Below are 21,011 nucleotides of genomic sequence, written 5' to 3'. Positions count from 1 at the left end.
CAATGTCCTCCACAAACACCAAACACCATACATCACCAAAGTGAAGGCTTTCATATAGGACAATTTCCTCCTAGATTTTCTGTTTTTCCTCCACCACAGATATCCCAGTGTTTCTTACTCTCTCCATTTGTGTGGAATTTGCATAACATAATGAATAAATGATAAAGACAACCCAGACTGTTATATGGATAAAATTGGAGGATATTGGACGAACGGATTTTAAGCATATGTTTTATACTGTATTTAATTGTTTGTAATATATTTTTATATGTTGTTTTTAATGATGTATCGGCATCGAATTGCTGCCAATTGTACGCCGCCCTGAGTCCCTTCGGGTGAGAAGGGCGGGATAGAAATATTGGAAATAAATAAATAAATACCCCCCCCCCCCACACACTGCCTCTCCCACAACCCTTTCCTGTTCTTTTCTATGGCACACAGCAAACAGAGGAAATTAACAGCAACCGAACATACTAGAGAGATTTGGGGAGAATTCACCATGATTTATAGGAGTTGTAAGTACAGGGATGTATAGTTCACCTGCAATCAAAGAGCACTTTGAATTCCACCAACGATGGACCTGGAACTAACTTGGCACACAGAACCCCCATGACCAGCAAAAAAAAATCAATTCACTGTGATTTGGGGGAGTTGTAGTTCACCTACATCTGTGAACCCAAACACTGATGGATCTGGACCAAACATGGCACACATACCTGATATGCCCAAATTTGATTACTGGAGGGGTTTGGGGGAACTGGCCTTCCTTTCTGGGAGTTGTAGTTCACCCACAACCAGGGAAACTGTGACCTTCACCAATGGTGGACCTGGACCAAACTTGGCACAAAGAACCCCTATGACTAGCTCAACCTACTGGAGGGGTTTGAGGGGACTGGCTCACCCGAGTGGGAGTTGTAGTTCACCCTACAGCCAGAGAGCACACTCAACCCCACCGATGATGCATCCAGAGCAAACTTGCACAACATAATTTTTTTTTAGCATTGATGGAGTTTCTCAAGGTTAGCCTGGCATGATGTGAGTTGTAGTTCACTCACAACCTTATGCATTTTTGTACAATTAAAACATTGACTTCTTCAACTAAACTGGGCAACACCAAGTACCCAAGCTAGTACAGTAGAGTCTCACTTATCCAAGACTCGTTTATCCAAGACTCTGGATTATCCAAGCCATTTTTGAAGTCAATGTTTGCAATATATCGTAATATTTTGTTGCTAAATTCGTAAACACAGTAATTACAACATAACATTACTGCATATTGAACTACTTTTTCTGTCAAATTTGTTGTATAACATCATGTTTTGGTGCATAATTTGTAAAATCATAACCTAATTTGATGTTTAATAGGCTTTCCCTTAATCCCTCCTTATTATCCAAAATATTCGCTTAACCAAGCTTCTGCCAGCCCGTTTAGCTTGGATAAGTGAGACTCACTCTATAATAATAATGATATATTATAAAATAATTAAAATATACAATACATAATAAATAAATAATAAAATAATATATAATAACTCAGAAAGAAACAAAACACACGCAAGCCCGGGGACTCTTTCTCAATCCGCTCCCCCTTTTGCCTTTGTGTCCCGAAATGACTCCAGGGAAAGTTGGCAAAAACAGAAAAGGGGAGGAAATTAAGGAGGAGAGGGAAGGGAAAGAAAGCCAAAGGAGTTTTGGTTGGAGAAAGGGAGGAAATAACCGTTTTTGCTCGTTTCCCTGGGCATTTCTTTCCCTTTGGAAAGTCTTGGACCACTTGGGGGGCTTCTCAAAAGAAGGGACCCCTCATTGGTTTTTTTTCTACTCACATCTGGTTGATGGCGTTCTGGGAGATGATGGCGTCGCTAGAGAAGTAGGGGATCATTTTGGGGGGAGGCAGGCAGCAGGGAGAGGCGCATGGCCAAGGGTCTCTCTCCTCCTTTGGCTTTCTTGCCTAATGCCTTCCCTTCTCCAAGTCCCGGCTTCAGGGCGCAGGCGCGGAGAGGGCCACGAGGAGGAGGGAAAGGTGGGCGGGGCCTTTACCCGCTTGACCGGCTGAAAGGGGCGGGGCCTAACCCCACCCACGCCGCCTGCACAAGAGGGAGGGGCGGGGCCTAGTACAGCGCCGCCTCCTAGAGCTAAACACGCCCCCTTCCCGGCTCCAGGAAGGCTTGCAAGTGCAGAATCAATGCACAGTGTGGTTGGAAAGGATCCTCATGCCTCATCTTTTCCAGAGGCCAAGCATTTCCTTCCTTGGCCCAGAGGGCTAAATTCCTCTCTATTCTATATACACTAGAAATCTGCCTATCACAATCTGAAATAGACAGCCTCTGTGCATGTGCAGAGTGCAAATCTGTTCCCAATCTGAAATAGACAACCTCTGTGCATGTGCAAAATGCAAGTCTGTCCCCAATCTGAAATAGACAACCTCTGTGCATGTGCAAAATGCAAATCTGTCCCCAATCTGAAATACACAGCCTCTGTGCATGTGCAGAGTGCAAATCTGTCCCCAATCTGAAATACACAGCCTCTGTGCATGTGCAGAGCACAAATCTGTCCCCAATCTGAAATAGACAGCCTCTGTGCATGTGCAGAGTGCAAACCTGTCCCCAATCTGAAACAGACACCCTCTGTGCATGTGAAAAATGCAAATCTGCCCCCAATCTGAAATACACAGCCTCTGTGCATGTGCAGAGTGCCAAACTATCCCCAATCCTTCAAACAATTCCTAAAAGCCTACTGAAGTCTGTCCATGCCTCTCTCTGTTTGAATGCCATGGGACTACAACTCCCATTATCCACGGCTTGTGGTGAGGGATCATGGGACTTGCAGTCACTTTGAAGATACAGGGCATGGGGATCTCTGGACTGCCTTGCCAAGAGTTCTCATTGGATGCCAGCTCCCGTGATCATTTGGCTGAAGCTAATGGGAGTTGTGATTCAAACTAGAGAGACCAACAGTAAATATAGTAACTGTAGTTAAATGGGAAGTGTGTGTTGGAGGGGGATCTCTGATCGAAAGGGGAGGTGTTTTAACCTTGAGCCCCTTCCCGGCAAAGGAGGAAAAGCAGGCTGGACCTGGTTGAGCAAAAGCGGCCAGATGCCCTGCTCTGATAAAAGGGAACACAAGGAAGGAGAGAGGAGGCAGCTACCGCGCAAAAGGCCTTTGAAGGTCTCTTCCTTTTACGAAATAGGGAGGAAATCAAACCACACTTTGGCCTGGACATTCCACAGATACATAAACCCTCGTTTCCAACAGACTTCACCACCTTGGAGGATGCCTATCATAGATGTGGGCAAAATGTCAGGAGATAATGCTTTTGGAACATGGCCAGACAGCCTGGAACACTCACAGCAACCCAGTGATTCTGGCCATGAAAGCCTTTGACAACACATCCTTTGGATGTCTTCAAACAGAGGCTGGATGGGCCTCTTTCAGGGCTGCTTTAGCCTGGCAGAATGGAGTTGGACTGGATGACCCTTTAGGATATAATAATAATAATAATAATAACAACAACAACAACAACAACAACAACAATAACAACACTTGGGAAGTGTTTGACTTGTGATTTTGTGATACGAAATCCAGCATATATAACTCGTTTGCTGTGTCATATTAAGTCTTTATGTCAATAATAATAATAATAATAACAGAACATGTTTCCAATTTTGTTGCAGTGTAATATGACAATATAATAATAATATAATAATGATAATACTATATATCTATATAAATTATAACACTAGTATTATTATTATTATTTAAAGGATTTAAAGATCGAACTGCAAAGACTCTGGCACAAGCCAGTAAAGGTGGTTCCAGTGGTGATTGGCACACTGGGTGCAGTGCCTAAAGACCTTGGCCAGCACTTGAAAACAAGTGGCGCTGACAAAATTACCCTCTGGTCAGCACCAAAAGGCCACCCTAGTAATCTCTAAATGCATTATCAGCCAATACATCACATAGTCCTAAACACTTGAGTGTCTGACGTATGATCCAGTACAACAACCAGCATAGTGATCTTGTTTGCTGTGTATTAATCTTGTTGTGTACCAAATAATAGTAGTAATTATGATGAACTGGATTTGCCCATATTTTGAGCCAGATTGAGACCCATTTACTTCCAATATTCTCAGTGTTCCAGATCTCATTTTGTGGTTTGAGTGTTGGGACTGGGATAGGATTTGAATCCCCGCTCCTCTTTGCAGAGCCACACTCTCTAAGCTTCAGGGAGAAGCAAAGGCAAGCCCTCTCAGGCCAAATCATGCCAAGGCAACCCTACCACAGGGCTGCCATGAAACCTACAAGGAAACATGGGAAGTTGCTTGTCCTGCAAAGCAAAGGCCCAGGGTTGTGGAAGAAAGCAACCATCTTACTCCTTACAGTTTTCTAAAACAAACCTTCGGAGCCCCTTCCCTTCTTTCCTGATCCCAGCTCTGCAAGAGGAAATCGCAGGCCGGGAGGTCACCCTGTCCAGCTTTCCCATGCCGAGAAAGCATTTTAAATATGCCGAAACCCTGGCATCCTATGCACAAAGGCACACACAAACAAGGCACGCCGGAAAGAAGGCGGGGGGATCCACATTTCCTTTCCCAGTTTCGCAACGGAGAGGCAGAGAGAGAAAACCAGGATAGATGGGCGTCTATTCCTTCCATCTGTTTCCAGAATCAGACACACAACAATACTCGTAACAAATAATTAATAGGAAAGATCAGAAACATTGCTTTGTGGTCAGGAATTTCAACAGGTTTCCGATATTCCTGGGTTATGTTAGGCCCTGGAAAGACCCCTTTCCCTGGCTCTAAAGGGACTGAAAGTGACTTCTTGCCTAAAAGACTGCAGACACAAGCAAAAAGGAGCCAACATAGATATAAGCCCGGACGACGTCCACTCACCTTCTGGGCTGGAAACGGGGGTCATCTTCGCCACTGTCCGCCTCCTGGAAACACAAGAGGAAAGGGGAGAAAGAGAGAAGGTTAAAATACTTATGGAGGAGGAGAACACGCACAAAAATGTCCCCTAATCTATCAAAGAGGCCATTCAATCGAGTGCATAGATCAAATGGTCAATCTAGTGCCCATTTCTAAATAAACAAGGGAGAAAGCAAACAAGACACATCTCAACCTTGGAGAACAATACCCATCATCCTCCCAAGCCCAGGAGGGACACTAAATTAGGAAAAGCAGTCTCAAGTCACCCGAGCTGGAGATTCCAAGACATTTGAATGCCCCCTTCTGGCAAGTCTGGAAAGAGTCAAAGGAAGCTTGAATGGCAGTACGCAAAGGATGTAAACATGTGAGTAAAGAAATAATTTAGCACACACACATACATATGTATCTCTTTAATGGGAAAAGGAAAAATCCAAGAAAGTCGGCAAAACATGGCCCAGAGAAACATCTTCAGCATAGATTTGTCTGCCTGGAATACGGCACTCCATTTGCATGAGATGGTGTGCACATTTTTCTTCCGTTACGAAATTAAGGCCCGTTCCACTTCAGAAGAGTGTTTAAACAAAACACAGTGGGATGGGAGAAAGGGAGAGAACACAGCTTATCTGTGAAAAGGCATGTGGAAAGAGCCACATGGGTTCCAAATACAGTTAGATTGCAATACCAAACATTCCCAACCACTGGGGAATGAGGAACCAGGAATAACAGATATTATTAATATTTTCGCACATTTATTTTTTTGATTGAGACATAAAGCAACGTTTGGAGGGAATGTTGATCAAGCAAAACCTTGGAAGCTGGCATAAAATATTATGGTCACTATTATATAGAAATTATATCATATAGTAATATTATACAGTAGAGTCTCACTTATCCAACATAAAGGGCAGGCAGAATGTTGGATAAACGAATATGTTTGATAATAAGGAGGGATTAAGGAAAAGCCTATTAAAAATCAAATTAGATTATGATTTTACAAATTAAGCACCAAAACATCATGTTATACAACAAATTTGACAGAAAAAGTAGTTCAATACGCAGTAATGCTATGAAGTAATTACTGTATTTACGAATTTAGCACCAAAATATCATAATGTATTGAAAACATTGACTACAAAAATGCATTGGATAATCCAGAACGTTGGATAAGCGAGTGTTGGATAGGTGAGACTCTACTGTATTTAGATTCCTGCAACACGCTCTATGTGTGGTTGCCTTTGAAGACTGGCAACGTCTCTGTAGACGGCCAATTCTCTCACACCAGAAGCGACTTGCAGTGTCTTCTCAAGTCGCTTCTGACACAATAAAAATGTACATGTTTATTTTATTGGTTGTACATTTTTGGCATCGAATTGTTGCCTAAATATGTAAGCCGTTTGAATCCCCTGCGGGGAGAGAAGGGCGGGGTATTAATGCGCTAAATAAATAAATACATAAAATACACAAAAGAATACAATCAGGCAGGAAGCAAGAAGACAGCAAAAACCAAAGCAAATAGATACCTTCCATCACCCCAAATACCAAAGTAATTCTGATTTTGGGCTACGTGCAAATAAAACCCATGGAAGAGTCAAACGGGGTCACAAACCCAGCGCCGAAATGCAGCTGCTTTCCATTGGGATGCCGGCTTGGAGAGCCAATTTATGTTTCTCTCTCCCAAAAGACTGAGGAACAGCCAAGGCGCATCTGAGTGCGGTTGTTGTTTTAGACTAAAAAGCATGAAAATTTAAAAGAAGAAGCAAAACAAGCCCCAGATGTCCAACATTTGTGCATTAAAAAAATAAGGATGGTGAGCTAGGAATCTTTCCCTTTTCTCTATGCCAAGGCAAGCAAGGTGTTGGAATGTGTCCGTTTGCCAGCCAAAAAGGGGAGGCAAAAATGACGTGTGAACCCACCAGCTTATACTCCGGACTTCTACTTTTTCAGCCCCTTGGATTCTGTACTACAGTCTATCTATTTTTCTCCCAAATTTCCCCTTCTCTGCTGTTTTAGGCTGAAGATGTTGGGAAAGTAGCTCTGAGGCCAAAAAGCAAAGAACAGAAGGATAGAGAGAGCTGCGCAAACCAAACGATCAGAGGAAAGACAAACTTGGACCCTACCTAAATACAGATATATGATGAACATGGGCGACTTTGGTCCAATCACACTCTCTCAGCCCTTGAGGAAGGCAATGGCAAACGTCTTCTGGAGAAATCTTACCAAGGAAGCACTGCAATAGCTGCCTTCAAGGCTCAAAGGCACACAGCAACAGTCTGTAAAGTTCAACCTCTTCCCAATTACTCAGATAAGATCTTTTTCAGTATAGGATATGCAATGGGACATAGTTCAAAGGACAGATGCAAAAACAGAACTATCCAAGCCCCAAAAGGCTTTTTCAGCCATAGACTAAGCACATGATTTTCATTATCTTGATCTTCAAAGGCCACCTTGATGCCAGAAAGGTCACAGAAAGATAAGAGGTCAGATGGAGTTTTCCAAACCAAGAGGGTCAGATCCTAGGAAGCTGACCATTTAAGGTCCACAGAAAAACCACTTCTGGAAGGTTTTATAGCCTCTGAGAACGAAAGGAGAAAAATTAATTTCTCATACAAGTTTTCATATACTCCGATGAAACAGACACTTGGCTTTGGACGAATGTTTAAAAGTATGCCACAAGAGGGAAGCAGAGGCCAACTAAGAGAAGACTGTAATCCAGCTGAATAGGATCCCCTCTCCGCCTGACACATGGGACGCCCCATGTTTGGTTTGAAGGGGAAACCAGGTTCACATTGGAGGTTCCAACTCAAACACACACACTGCGAACAAGCACAAAGCCTGGAAATTTTAATTCTGGGGACTAAAATCTTTCTCAAACAGACCCTCCAGCACCTCTAGTGGTTTTCCATCCAAGACTAACCAGGACTGATCTTAGATTCCAGGATTAGCCTGGATCTGGTGCCTTGAGGGTCATTAGGCTCTAGGTTTGTTATTGCAAATATACATGTGCCATTTATGAAGGAGTCGGAGGCAGAGAGGAGAAAAACAGAGGTGCGTACTGACTTCATAGCCCTGGTTTTCCTTTCTTAAACAAAATCTCATGGCTGACCTTTGCGCAGGACTCAGGTTTCTGAGAAACTGGGAGTTTTGGATATCCTTGCCTCAGGTTTTGGCAGGTCCCGAAACCACTGTCTCAAGTTATAAGTGCAGCAAAACCCACATGAAAAGGCCAGCCAAGGGACCTCGATGAGGATGGAGTTCTCTCTTCCTTGAAAAGAAAGAAATGGTGATCAGGCATTCGGACAACGTGGCCAGTCCAGCGGAGTTGATGGCGTAGAAACATCGCTTCACTGCTGGTGGTCTTTGCTTCTTCCAACATGCTGACATTTGTTCGCCTATCTTCCAAGAGATTTGCAGGATTTTTCGGAGGCAATGCGGATGGAATCGTTCCAGCATTTGAGTGTGATGTCTGTAGAAAGTCCACATTTCACAGGTGTATAACAGGGTTGGGAGGAATAGCTTTATCAACAAGCACCTTGATCTCCCGATCCTAAAACACTCACTGATTCATTTGGAAAAATGCTGCATTCATAGAGCTTAGGCAATGTTGTATTTTAGCGTCAATGTTGACTTTTATGGAGAGGTGGCTGCTAAGGCAGAGCAAATGGTCAACATTTTCTAATGTTGCACCATTAAGCTGTAGTTCTGATATTGCAGAAGGATTGGCTGGTGACTACTGGGAAAGCATTCTGGTTTTCTTGATGTTCAATGAAAGGCCAAGCTTCTCGTATGCTTCTGCAATGGTGTTTAGAGTGGCTTGTAGGTCTTCTTCTGAATGCGCACAGACTATGTTATCATTGGCATATTGGAATTCTAGAACAGATGTTGTGACCTTGGTTTTGGCTTTCAGTCTGCTGAGATTAAATAGCTTGCCATCTGTCTGATAGATGATTTCCACTCCAGCGGGAAGCTTCCCATCAATAAGATGAAATATCATAGCAATGAAGATGGAAAATAAGGTTGGGGCAATAATACACCCATTTGACATCCGATTAAATGGGTCACTTTGGGAGCCACTGCTGTCCAAGACTATTACCAACACAGAGGAACAGAAAGAGGGAGGGATAGCCGCATCCAGTTTCTCAAACCTGGCACCTCCTCATCCGCCATTATTGGCAAGGGGTTCTTTGATGCCTCTGGAAACCCTTTGCCTTCATCCAGACAGACTCAGACCTCGCAGTTCATTTTTTATTGGGTGGCTTCCTGCTGGAGCTTCCCGCATGAAGTTCCTCGGAGCACAATGGCCACTTCCTGTTTGGACAGGAAGCCTGCCAGTGAGATTGCTTTGTCTGAAGGCACTGAGCTTGATAATATCATCACCTGCAAGCCTTTTCCTTCGGCAGAAAAGAGAACCAGCTGTCAGCCTTAACAACTCCGGAATTACAGAGCAGCCCTTCTGGAGGGCAAGCAGTTGGCAAATGCCACTAGCTCCGTGACAAATGGCTCCCGCCTCATTCTAAAAAGTGACAGCTGGGGGCATTCGCGGACTGCCGACATAAGCGGCACACACATGTGCTTATTCGCACACACATTCTGTGTTCCTGTGACTCGGCTGCAACAGAAAATTAGCATATTTGGGTCAGCGAGGCAGCATTGGAAACAAATAGGGCTTCCATGCCACCAGGGTTATTTTCTCTGAACCCCGAGTGAGGCATCTTTACACTTTCAATATAAGACAAATCCTCACAATGTTGCTCCACCTTTGCACTGCATTTGCAAATTCAGAATTCTCTCTCCTCTGAATTTGGAAGGGTTTTCGTCCCAGTTTGTTACAGAGAAGAAGAACTGAAGTATGGAGTAGTCCTCCAAAACCAGGCAGTGTCCAAGAGCAGCAAAGTTAGACAAAGGATGAGAAGGACTGAAGCACCAGCAGAGTCCTGCACAAATCCTGTATTTTCACTCTCAGTGCCACCACTTTTACATCCAGGGGTTGGGAGGGGACCAAAAAAAGCCTACGAGGCGTGAAATGTTATGAACACGTCAAGGTTGAGAAACCCGCGGCATAATTTCTTCTTCGAAAAAGCCAGTCACTCCTTCTCCCTGGCTTTGCTAGACTCACAAAGAGAGCCAGGTATCCAAGCAACGGCAGCCAGGTGGAGAGCCCTAGCAGACGGCATAATGCACTTGAAGAATGAAAAAAGGAAGGAGTGGGGAAAGAGAAAGAGAACCCCCTTGACAGAGACATGGGAACAAAGCGCCGGTTGAACCCTCAAGATAGGAGAGCAACCGCTTTAAGCTGCAGGACTGAGCAGAGCCAGCATGGGGAAATCGTTTGAATATTGGAACAGGGACTCAGGAGACTAAGGTTCACATCCAGACATGGAGTCAGGATAAATCTGCGCCCCTCAGAAACCACCCTAATGCTTGCACATTAGTCATTTGGGAGACAGGAAAAGTGGGGAATGAAGAGTCACAACACGATGCAGATTCAAGGCAGCACCCACAAATACAAGCAAAAGGTACCAAGAGGGAGCACGGATCTTGAAAGAAGTGGAGAGGAGAGCTGTGTGCCTTCTGTCCAAAGTCCCCGGAAAAGTGGGGCAGGGGAGGCGTAATCCCACCTGCGTTTGCACCACCATCTGCTCTCCCTTCCCAATCCCTGGAGCCTGACGCCCACTCGGGAAAGCCAGGCGCGAAAAGTCAACTTCTCCAGCTTGGCCTTGGTAACAGATCCCTACCCAGCCAATCCCGTAATCTGTGCGGGGGATTTGGGCCCATTGACGACAGTTGAACGCAGGGCAGAGGGGGGCCGGGGAGGAAGGGGCAGCCAGTGCCCACTCAAACCAGATGTTCTTGTTATATCACCAAGCCGAGACCAAATGTGGCAGGGGAACTCCCAACATGCTTTGGGTCATGGCTCTGAAACGCTTCGATGTGCCGACTCAAGAAGGATATAAAAGTACCACTTAAAATTCTCCCTAAAGCCCAGCCTCTTCTTCAGGTAGATGTTTGAGGGTCAGGCATAAAAGAAAATGTCCCTTTGGACATTGGACAGAAAATGCACTGCACACAAAAGTTTTGTATATCCAGCAATGCCAAAGATGCCTGCTTCTCCTTCCCTCTTCCTGCCTTTCTTGAACAATGAGGCCCAAAAGTACGGTATTACTCCAGCTGAGGTCTGACCATGAAGTTGGGATTTTCAAACAGTGAGGGTGGTGTTTGTTGTTTCAACCGCCAGTCCATTTCGCATTCCTACACAGAGACCTGCCATCTTTGCCTCGGGCAGCAAACCTTCTGGCGACAGCCCCAAAAGCAGGCTTGCCACTGCTGTGCAGGAGAAGCGTGCACAAATTCCACTCCTCGGATGCAGGTGACGAGGAGGGATCGGGTCACCGCTGTAATCAGCCTCCGCGTCACCCGCGTTCTCAATCTTTTTAAAGGATTCCGCTTTCTCTCTGCAGGGTTTTATCCACTTAAAACCGTCTGTACACGCAAAGGGGAGAAAACGCCTACGCCGAGATCCGGTTGGTTAGATCCTGCGCAGGGCTGGGATGTACGCTTAGGAAAAAGGTAAGGAAGCGGGTTCGGTCGGAGACAGAATTACAAAAATTTAAAATATATATTGTAAACCAATCTGGATCCTGTCCTAGAAGAAAAGTGGGTTGCCAATTTTAAAAACCAGAAATAATAATCACACGAGACACCTGGAAATCACTAGTTGCATCCTTCAATCAGTTAACAATCTCTGGACAGGGTGGGTCATCACTCCCAGCATCCCCAGACAGCCTAATTCTCACAATATTTCACTGACCCATTCTATTTCCCCCTCAAAGCGGCTCACCACACTAAAAACAATCACTAATTACCATTTAAAACCTGTAACATAGAATAAATTCAAGGCTCGAGTCCCAGGGAAAGAGGGTGCCAAGTGGACATACCAACCTCGCCGGACTGGGAACTGTTATTCCTGGCCCACGGAGCGATGCTAATGAGCCACAAATATGCAAATTGGGGCCCAATTATGCACACGATAAAATTCCTCCCAATTATGAGCTGTTTGTTAACTCTGGAGGCAAGAATGTTTGTGTTCAAGGACCTCTAAGCATGGCATCCACATGGCATAAATGTTCCCTTGCAGCATCTCTGACTATTTCCCCAACTGAGTCCACCTGTCTTAATCCCAAACCACTATTCTTACTTATTTACCATGTTTTTATGAGTCTGCCTTTGCATTTACAAATTAAACAATTAAAATGTATGAAAGAGTCATTAAAACCCTCTCTAAAATGCTCAATGACCAATAAAACTGTTAAAAATCAATATATACTGCAATTAAATGTGCTTGTTGTACTCTGTGCTTTATATATTGATCACAACATCCACCGGCTTTGCCTAAAAATGATCCAAAACGGCCTCCCTTTTTGAGGCTGAGAGAGTATCACCCAAAGGGGATTTGAATTGGGTTGCTGTGAGTTTTCCGGGCTGTATGGCCGTGTTCCAAAAGCATTCTCTCCTGACGTTTCACCCACATATATGGCAGGCATCCTCAGAGGTTGTGAGGTGTTTTGGAAACTAGGCAAGTGGGCTTTATATATCAGTGAAATAACGTCCAGGGTGGGATAAAGAACTCTTGTCTGTTGGATGCAAGTGTCAATGTTACAATTGGCCAGCATGATTAGAATTAATTTGTCTTGCAACTTCAAAGTTTGGCTGCTTCCTGCCTGGGGGAATCTATGACCAACACTCCAACCACTATATTTGCGGTTTTGTGCCTTCAAATCCACTTTAAATGAATGCCATTTCTGTCACAGGGTTATCTTGCCAAGATTTAATTGAAGGTTTATACTAAAAATTAAGAGAAACTTGAATTTTCAGCATGCAAAGCAGGGCAATGCAATCCACTTGGTTGTGCGGTCCGGGGATGAATTTGTTTTACAAGTACGTTGGAGTTTTAATTATTTATTTGCACTGCAAATAAAAGGAGTGTTACACTGACGCAGGGTAACAAAAACCCAACGGCTTCCTCAAAAGCAACCCAAGCATGTTTAACCAGTAAATACTGAAGGGTTGTTGAGCCAGGAAAGGAGAGAGGGATGACAGGAGGAAGAGACCCAGAAAAATCAGCATCCCGGCCAACTGCAAAGCCGATTCTTTCGTAGAAAAGGTCAACTGCACCACAACACATGGCTTCCTAACACTCCCTTTGACTAGGGGCAAATTTGACAACTCACACTCTCTCAGCTTCAGAGGAAAGCAAAGGCAAGCCCCACCAAAGAAAACTCAGTAAGGGTCTCCCAAAGTCAGAAGCGACTTGAAGGCACCTAGCAACAACCATTCCCAAAGTTCCTTCTCCGCACCACTGTATAAAGGCTTCGCCTCCGCAAATGGTTCTGGCTTTCAAGCAGAGGTGAAAGAATTAAAACCGATGTTCGGAGCTGAGCCACCCACGACCAGAAAGGAGGAAGCTAGTCTCTTATTTCCCCAAACTGGGGCAGCCAAGGTTGCCTCTTGTGCAGCAAAGCCAAAAACATTTGGGCTTCTTGGAGGCCGAGCTATTGCTCCAAACAAACCAGACAGGTGTTTGGAAATATATACAGGCAGCCCCCAATATATATGAACTTTGTATCGCATAGGGAAGGGTTAACATCCCTGTGGTGTTTCCTTTGATGTCTGTGCTCCGTTCAGAAGATGTCAGTTCACTTTCTATCCCTGCGAGAACTGGATTTTGACAAATTTGGCTTGTTGTGGAAACAAGGATTGGTGATAAAGCTTCAGTGGAGACCCCTTTCCCCCATGATAATGACTCACTTCCTGTTGTCTCAGCCCCATTCTTAATGAGGAGTGGTTTGCAAGTTGGATGTTTGTAACTCGGCGACTGCCTGTATATATACACATACACAGTTGGCTTTTTGTAGCCATTGATTCTGCATCAACTGATTCCACCATCTAGGCCTGAAAATATCCAAAACTCCACAACCTTGATGTTGCCATTTTACTACAACATTGCACATAATAGGACGTGAGCATCCACGGGTTGTGGGGAGCCTGAATCCAAGCCCCTCAGATACTGAGGAACCACTGAACAGATACCCAGCCTGTTTCTGATCAAAGCTGTGTTGCTCCAGTAGATATCTGGGTGGATTCTGAGTGTTACTTGCTTTCTTGATCCCCTCTTTGCCTCTAATGTGCCAAGGGTCCCAAAGTGAGGACCCCAAATCCACTGGGATCAACCAGCAATGTGAAAAAAGTTTCCCAGAAGGAATGGAACAGAATTTTGTGGCACAAATTGTATGCCATGGGAATCTAAAAGAGGAAAGGGATAGAGAGAAAGAAAGGAATGGCGCTTTCCAGGAAAGGGCATGGCTGGCTAAACCAAAGTGCACAAACTTATATGAAAATGCATGTACAAAATCATGAACACACAATGGGGATATGGATCAAGAGAGTGTTGAACCATACAGCCCCTAGCCATCAAGCTTGTTGTTGGTTTCAAGAAGTAAGTGCCGAGAAAAGAACCACAACTGACGACGTGCCAAGTAGGTTGGGGGATCCAATCACGCCCACAATGCCCCATGTTCTCTGCATTGAATGCCAGGGAAAATGGAAACAGGAGGAAGAAGCCAGCGGGCAATCTGGTGGAAACATTCCTTTGTTGGGTTGCCTTTGGCTTGGGTCCGAAGGCAGTTTTTTTCAGGAGGGATATGGGAAAAATATAGGACATTTTGGACGGAGTTTCACTAGTAGCCACATGGGCAACTTGAAGAAAGAGGCAGAAGCACCACATCCGTGATACCAGTCTGCTGGTCTGTTGGCCAAGCTGCCAAGAGACCAAATTATAGGCTGTGGTGGTCAGTCTGTTTGTAGAGATTGTCATGCCGTCAAAACACGTTGTTCCCCACCAAAGATCAGAAAAAGAAAAGGGAAGGAAGAAAATTGCACACATGTAATACAGGCAGACAACCACAAAGAAAATTGAGATGACATAAAACAGCTCCTAGTGCCTCCTCAGGACGAAAAACAATGCAATTCTTGGGACCGCACATACAAGCAATCCAAAACAAGCCTCAAAGGCAAGAAGAGCTGACGAAAGAGCGTCACATTGATAAAACATGTAATTTGCAAGTGTCCAAAGAGCAAGGCATCAGAAAGTGAGGATTTGAAAAATCAGAAGTCGGACTTCAACATGGCTTTAAGAGAATGGAGGGCCGGGCTAAAATTGACCCAAACAATTCAACAGGGAGAATGGTGTCTTCCTGCCTGGCAGAATAGGGTTAGACTGGATGGCCCCTGAGGGTCCCTTCCAACTCTATGATTCTTCCGTGTGTGTGCATGTTTCCCAAGCTACTCATTGGCAGGCGGAAGAAAACTCGCTCCTTGATTCAATGGCCATGTGCAACTCATTAGTCACTGACTCAAGTCAAAACAGACTCCACCCTGCAGGAAATATGAAAAAAAGAAAGAGAAGCATGAACACACACATACACTCTTTTTGGCAGGGCCATTCAGCGTCACCGGAGCTGAACTTTGGGACTTCTCTGACAGTTGCCAAAGTCACGAAGACCAGCCAGAGGCTGAGAAAAATGTCAGAGAGACTCAAACGGGGGGAGCAATGCCTGGTTTCCGACCCGTACGCTGTTCAGACCACATCCTTTTCTACCGGGTTCTGAAAGACGCCAAACACGAAGCAGGAGCAAGCATCCAAAAGCGAAACCCAACAAAAACACGAGGCATGGAAAGCATTCGTTCCAGGCATAGTTTGGAGGAGGAAAGAAAGACGCCTTTGCTTCAGTTTGAAATCTGGAGAGTGTACATTTTGGAAAAAGAAGACCAGAGAAATACACGGTCACCTAACAACGATGCTGGACTGTATTTTTGCCTCACCAAACCCCTAATTCACTACAGATGTTTTGGGACTACCCATTTCCATCCAGTATTGGTCAGGGATTATGGGAATTACAGTATAGTGGTGGATTTAAAAAAAATTTAGACTCCACAGGTCTTGTGGCTGCAATATTTAACATTGGTTTAAATAAGTAGGAAAATATCAAGGGATAGGCAGCCAGTCTGAGCCCAACATCCCGGTGCCCTATTACAAAGCCAGATTACTGGCCCATCCGTTAATGGAATTAGGCATTTATAAGGCAAGGTTTAAGTGCAAGGGGCATCCCAGCATTAGCTGGACATTAGCCAGGTTCTCAGACAGTCATCAGATTCTAATGGCCCAACACTTCAGGAAATGGAATCATGTGGATCCATGGCAGCAAGATAGATCTTTGGATATCATAAGGAAGGGTAAACATCCCTGTGGCATTTCCTTTGCTGCCTGTGCCCTGTTCAGAAGATGTCATCTCATGATCATTGGATTTTGAACCATTTGGTTTGTTGTGGAAACAAGGATTGGGGATAAAGCTTCATTGGAGACCCCTTTTCCTCATGATAATAACTTCCAGGAGTGAATTTCCCTTCCTTCCGAGGGGAAGACTTCTCTCACCCCTGTTCTTAACTATGGCTCATTTGTAAGCTGGATGTTTGTAACTTGGGGACAGCCTGCAAGTCCATTCACAGGGTCAGCCAAAGTTGAAATGGTTGTTAAAACCGGTGTTTTCTCTTCCACCTCCCTTTTCCTTTTACGCCGCCTTTTACGCCGTGCCTCTACGACTGAACCCCCGAAGGCAAGGCATGTCTCTACTGATTCCTTAGGACTAAAGAATGCGGTCAGGGGAAAAAACAAGGCTTCAAACAAACAAATAATACTTTATGGAGATATATAAAAATGCTATTACGAGCGCCTCTGCTCTCTCAGTGGGCTGAGGGAAGGATGTGATTCACACCTCGCCTACCCAAGCAAGACAGATCATTATGTCTTAATCAGACGGAAGGCTTCGCTCTTGACTCTTTGCCATCCTTGTTGCCCCAAATACGCAATCTCATGGTGCAGCATTTATCTTGGCGCTAGCGAGGCAAACCCTCATTGCTGCCAAGGTTTGCAAGGCAAACCCTCATTGCTGCCTGAGTCCCCTCTCGGGTGGGAAGGGCGGGATATAAATGTTGTAATAATAATAAATAATAAACAGCCATTGCAATGTGGCTAAGAAACTTGGTGTGGCTGGCATCCAGGAGATTGAACCTGAACCTGGCTGTGGAATGTTTATTGGCTCAGAGCACCTTTGGGGCCTCTGGTGACACCTACTCTCAAGGCATTTTCTTCTTCGGCCCTGAAGACTTCCTTTTCCTAACCCTCCTCCAGCCAAACCATTTGAATGAGGGGCAACTTTTCCCTTTAAATAGCCCAATCTGAGATCCTTATTATAGCTGCCATGCTCCGCTCATCCCCAACTATTCACTCAGTGCTGAGAACCATCATCTCAACCTCTCTGTGACTAAATTTAGAGAAGAACGTGGCTTCTGAAAGGGCGACATTCTTACACTTCCTATGTTTTGGGGGACCGCAGAGGGAAAAAGCAGCAGAGAAGGAAATTGGCCTTTGTCAGAAGTAAAACAAACGTCTCCACTCTCTTCTGGGTCAAACGCCTCCCCTGCCCTCAGGCAAAAGACTATTGGAGAAGGGAAACGGGCCATGGAGATACAGTTGAGGATTGGGCACCCTGTTCTTCTTAGAAAAAAAAAGAGCAAGAAAAAAGGCCAAGTATTTCATCTGTAAATACCAAAGGGCCAAACCCAATTTTTCATAACTGGTAAGCCTGGAGGGGTTGCGTGCCTCTTGTTTCTGGATTTCGGCCCACACCCATCTCAATCTGTGCAAGAATCTTCTAGAGAAATACCAAACTCCATTGAACAAATGACTTCCAATGGAGGAGCTAAGAAATCCTCAAGTCCTCCTGGGCAACTGTACAGCCAACATTGTTGTGCCATCTTTACAAAGTTCTGGAGAGACTTATTTTGCATAGAATTATAGAAAAAATAGACCCATGTATGATCCCACAGCAAGCTGGTTTCTCTGCTGTTGAATATGCATGCCCAGCGTGGAACACATCTCACCACGTTAAAACAGTGGATGTGGCTCTTAATGAGACATTATCACAGGATGTCTATGCCCCACACCACTGGAGAAATTATACTGTTTAGTCGGTATTGCACCACCTGACATATGTCGGGACGAAGCAGCCAATAATGAAAGGACCAAGGCAGTGACATCTCTAGCCCACCCTCTGTTTGTATACCAGCCAACATGCCAACGACTTAAATCAAGAAACAGCTTTCTAAGATCTACAAATGAAGGACAGAAATAAACCATTTCCAAGGGAGCTTGTCTCTCAAGGCCCCTTTGCAAACTGAACACAGAGCTGGCAGTCCATTGGGATCATGGTCTTCCAGGACGGCAGCAGCGACATCACCTGCTTCTTTCCTTTCTCACTCTTCAGAACTAGAAACATGGCATTTAAATCGACGTGGGTCCATTTCCTGGCAAACACTCACAACAACAAGGCCACAAAGATATTTCTGTTGCCCAGAGATGGATTACGGACTATAAAAATCCCTAATAAACATCACCACAGAACACCACCCCAAGGTGTACATAAACACCCAAATAAAAGTCAAGTGCAAATGAACTAATAACACTTTAGCAGCACAATTAACAGACAGTGGAGCATGTTGAGCTTAAAGGCTGGATTCAAAATGCTTGAGATGGTCAAATGATGTTTGCTTGCCCTCCAAGCATTTGAGATACCTGAGGGAGAAAGTGGGACAACACAGAAAAGGCCTGGCTGGGGAATTTTTAAAGCAATGGGTGGCTTGGGCTAGGAAATAGCCCAAGAGGGGTGGCAAGGTATGCACGCTCTGCAAGGTTAGAGTCAACCACATATTTGGGAAACCACAAGCTCTTTTTCAACAGTGGGAGACGGCATTGGTATATAACCCATGTTGGTCAGATGACTTGCGGCAGCTGCGTTTTCCCCAGAGGTCTCTGCACAGACAAGGTTTTGTAGCGCCATGCGGAGAAACACAGCTTGGAAGACGCGGAAAAAGGGGTGGGTGGCTGAGTGGGAAGTCGGTTAAAACCTTAGATGTCAGGAAGGAAATGGAACAAAGGCTTAAATCTGATGGGAGAGAAGCAGCCCAGAAGGTTTTCGACTCAACACATGAAAAACATATATTTCAAAATCTGCAAGATTCAAAAGTTAACACGAGATAAGGTTTGTTTTGGAACTGTTCTAAGTCTATTCAATTTAACCCCACAATGTAAGCCACATTGGGCCGAATATTGGGATAAAACTTGGGATATAAATTAAAGAAGCAATGTATAACCCATACATTTGTGGGATATACATTAAAACACATTTGAATACCTCTCTCCGGGGCAGGCCTACCCAGTCAGTTTTAATCACAAATTTTAAAACTTCCACTTCTGTTTAATCTTTGTTCTGCAAATTGCTTCTGGTATGAGACAAACCTGAGAGTTACTCCGGACCGTGCTCTGACTTATAAGAAGCACTGTTTGAATATCAAACAAAAGGTGTGTACTAGAAATATCATATGAAAGCTGACTGGGAATCACAATCAGATACAGTGAAGACATCTGCCCTTGCGCTTTGCTACTCTGCTGCTAAATACACATGCCCAGTGTGGAATACATCTCACCACATTAAAACAGTGGATGTGGTTCTTAATGAGACATGCCGCATTATCACAGGATGTCTATGCCCCACACTACTGGAGAAATTATACTGTTTAGCTAGTATTGCATGATCTGACATCCATCGGAAAGTAGCAGCCTGTAACGAAAGAACCAAGGCAGTGACATCTCCGGCCCATCCTCTGTTCATATACCAGCCAACAACTTAAATCAAGAAACAGCTTTCTAAGATCTACAGAGATACTTGCAGGAACACATCAGCAAGTGAGAGTCCAAAAGTGGCAGGTTACAACTCGGAACCTCAATCAGTGGCTGATGAGGAACTCCCCTCTGGGAACACAGAAGACTGGGCGACTTGGAAGGTGCTGAACAGACTGCTCTGGCACCACGAGATGCAGAGCCAGTCTTAAGAAAGGGGGCTACAAAGTGGGTCCACAACATGTCAGTGTGGGGAAGAGCAAACCACAGACGACTTACTGCAATGCAGCCTGAGCCCTGCCACATGCACAATAAAGGACCTTCTCAGAGCGACACTGGAGGTGCTCCAAGTGGCCAACTTCTGGTCAAAGGAAATGTAGTATAACGTCAAGTTTTGCCTTTGTTTGTGTTTTTTAAAATACATTTTAACTATACCCGCAATTCACTTCTGACACAAGAAATAAAATATGGCTAGAGATTACCAAAACCATAGGTAAGCATGAAACATCTGGCTATGTGAACACATTTGCTGAATTTCTGACTAGATGAAGTCAAACATAGGGTCACTCTTGCCTGGTCTCTTTTACGGCAACCAGCAAAGGGGAAACCAGAAAGCCTCAGCGCTCTTCTTCTCAGCCCAAGGGCATTTCAAGCAGCTTGACCCTCTTGCGAAGGCTCCTTGGACACTGTGACATTTGCATAAAACCATACTTTAGGAGGCAATAAACGGAGCTCGTTAGCATTAATAGGGAAGCAGGTGAAGTGGAAGGGAAAGAGCCTCCTAATCATAATATCATTGTCACATGGGGAAAGCCTCATGAGAAAATCAAAAAGGTATTTAAGAGAGCCTGTCCTTATGGCCACGGCGACCACTGAAGCCAAAGCCATATTTGCTTGTTTAATTCAGTTCACTTTATTCCTAAAATGATTTTTAGGAAACCACTTGGCTAACCTGCATCACAGTGACCTGGGCCCACTCAAATGAAACAAACGGTAAGCAGCAATCTGAGCAGCATCCCAGTATCCTAAACAGGAACTTCTTCTCTCTGCTGCTCTGTAACAGAATCACAAGACTAGACTCAGCACCAGAATCAGCAGAAGACAAGGTTGTGCGAAGATCAAAGGACAATACAGGTCTCCCAAGAGTTGCCAAGGGAATGAAACAGGGTCCAAATCTGTGGGAAGGAGGCATATTTGTCCCAAGAGTCACCAATTCGTGATTTCTCAGCAGGCCTCCCAAGAAACAGGTCTTGCCCTCCCTATTTCAGGTGTGCTTTTGTCCTTCTTGTGTGTCTGCT

General features: G+C 44.7%; 1 protein-coding gene across 1 annotated transcript in view; it reads right to left on the bottom strand.

Moving 5' to 3' along the window:
• The window catches only part of ssh2 (slingshot protein phosphatase 2), a 69,926-nt gene that overhangs the window by 44,269 nt on the left and 4,646 nt on the right, over positions 1-21,011 (bottom strand). Inside the window, exon 2 of the mRNA XM_062959263.1 lies at positions 4,890-4,933. Coding sequence (XP_062815333.1) covers positions 4,890-4,933 — 44 coding nt within the window. The remainder of the gene's footprint in view (positions 1-4,889; positions 4,934-21,011) is intronic.

The sequence above is a fragment of the Anolis carolinensis genome, unplaced genomic scaffold (assembly GCF_035594765.1).
Source record: "Anolis carolinensis isolate JA03-04 unplaced genomic scaffold, rAnoCar3.1.pri scaffold_7, whole genome shotgun sequence".
NCBI classification, from domain to species: domain Eukaryota; kingdom Metazoa; phylum Chordata; class Lepidosauria; order Squamata; family Dactyloidae; genus Anolis; species Anolis carolinensis.
The sequence above is the reverse complement of the archived record's forward strand: the minus strand, read 5'-3'. Positions and strand labels throughout refer to the sequence as shown.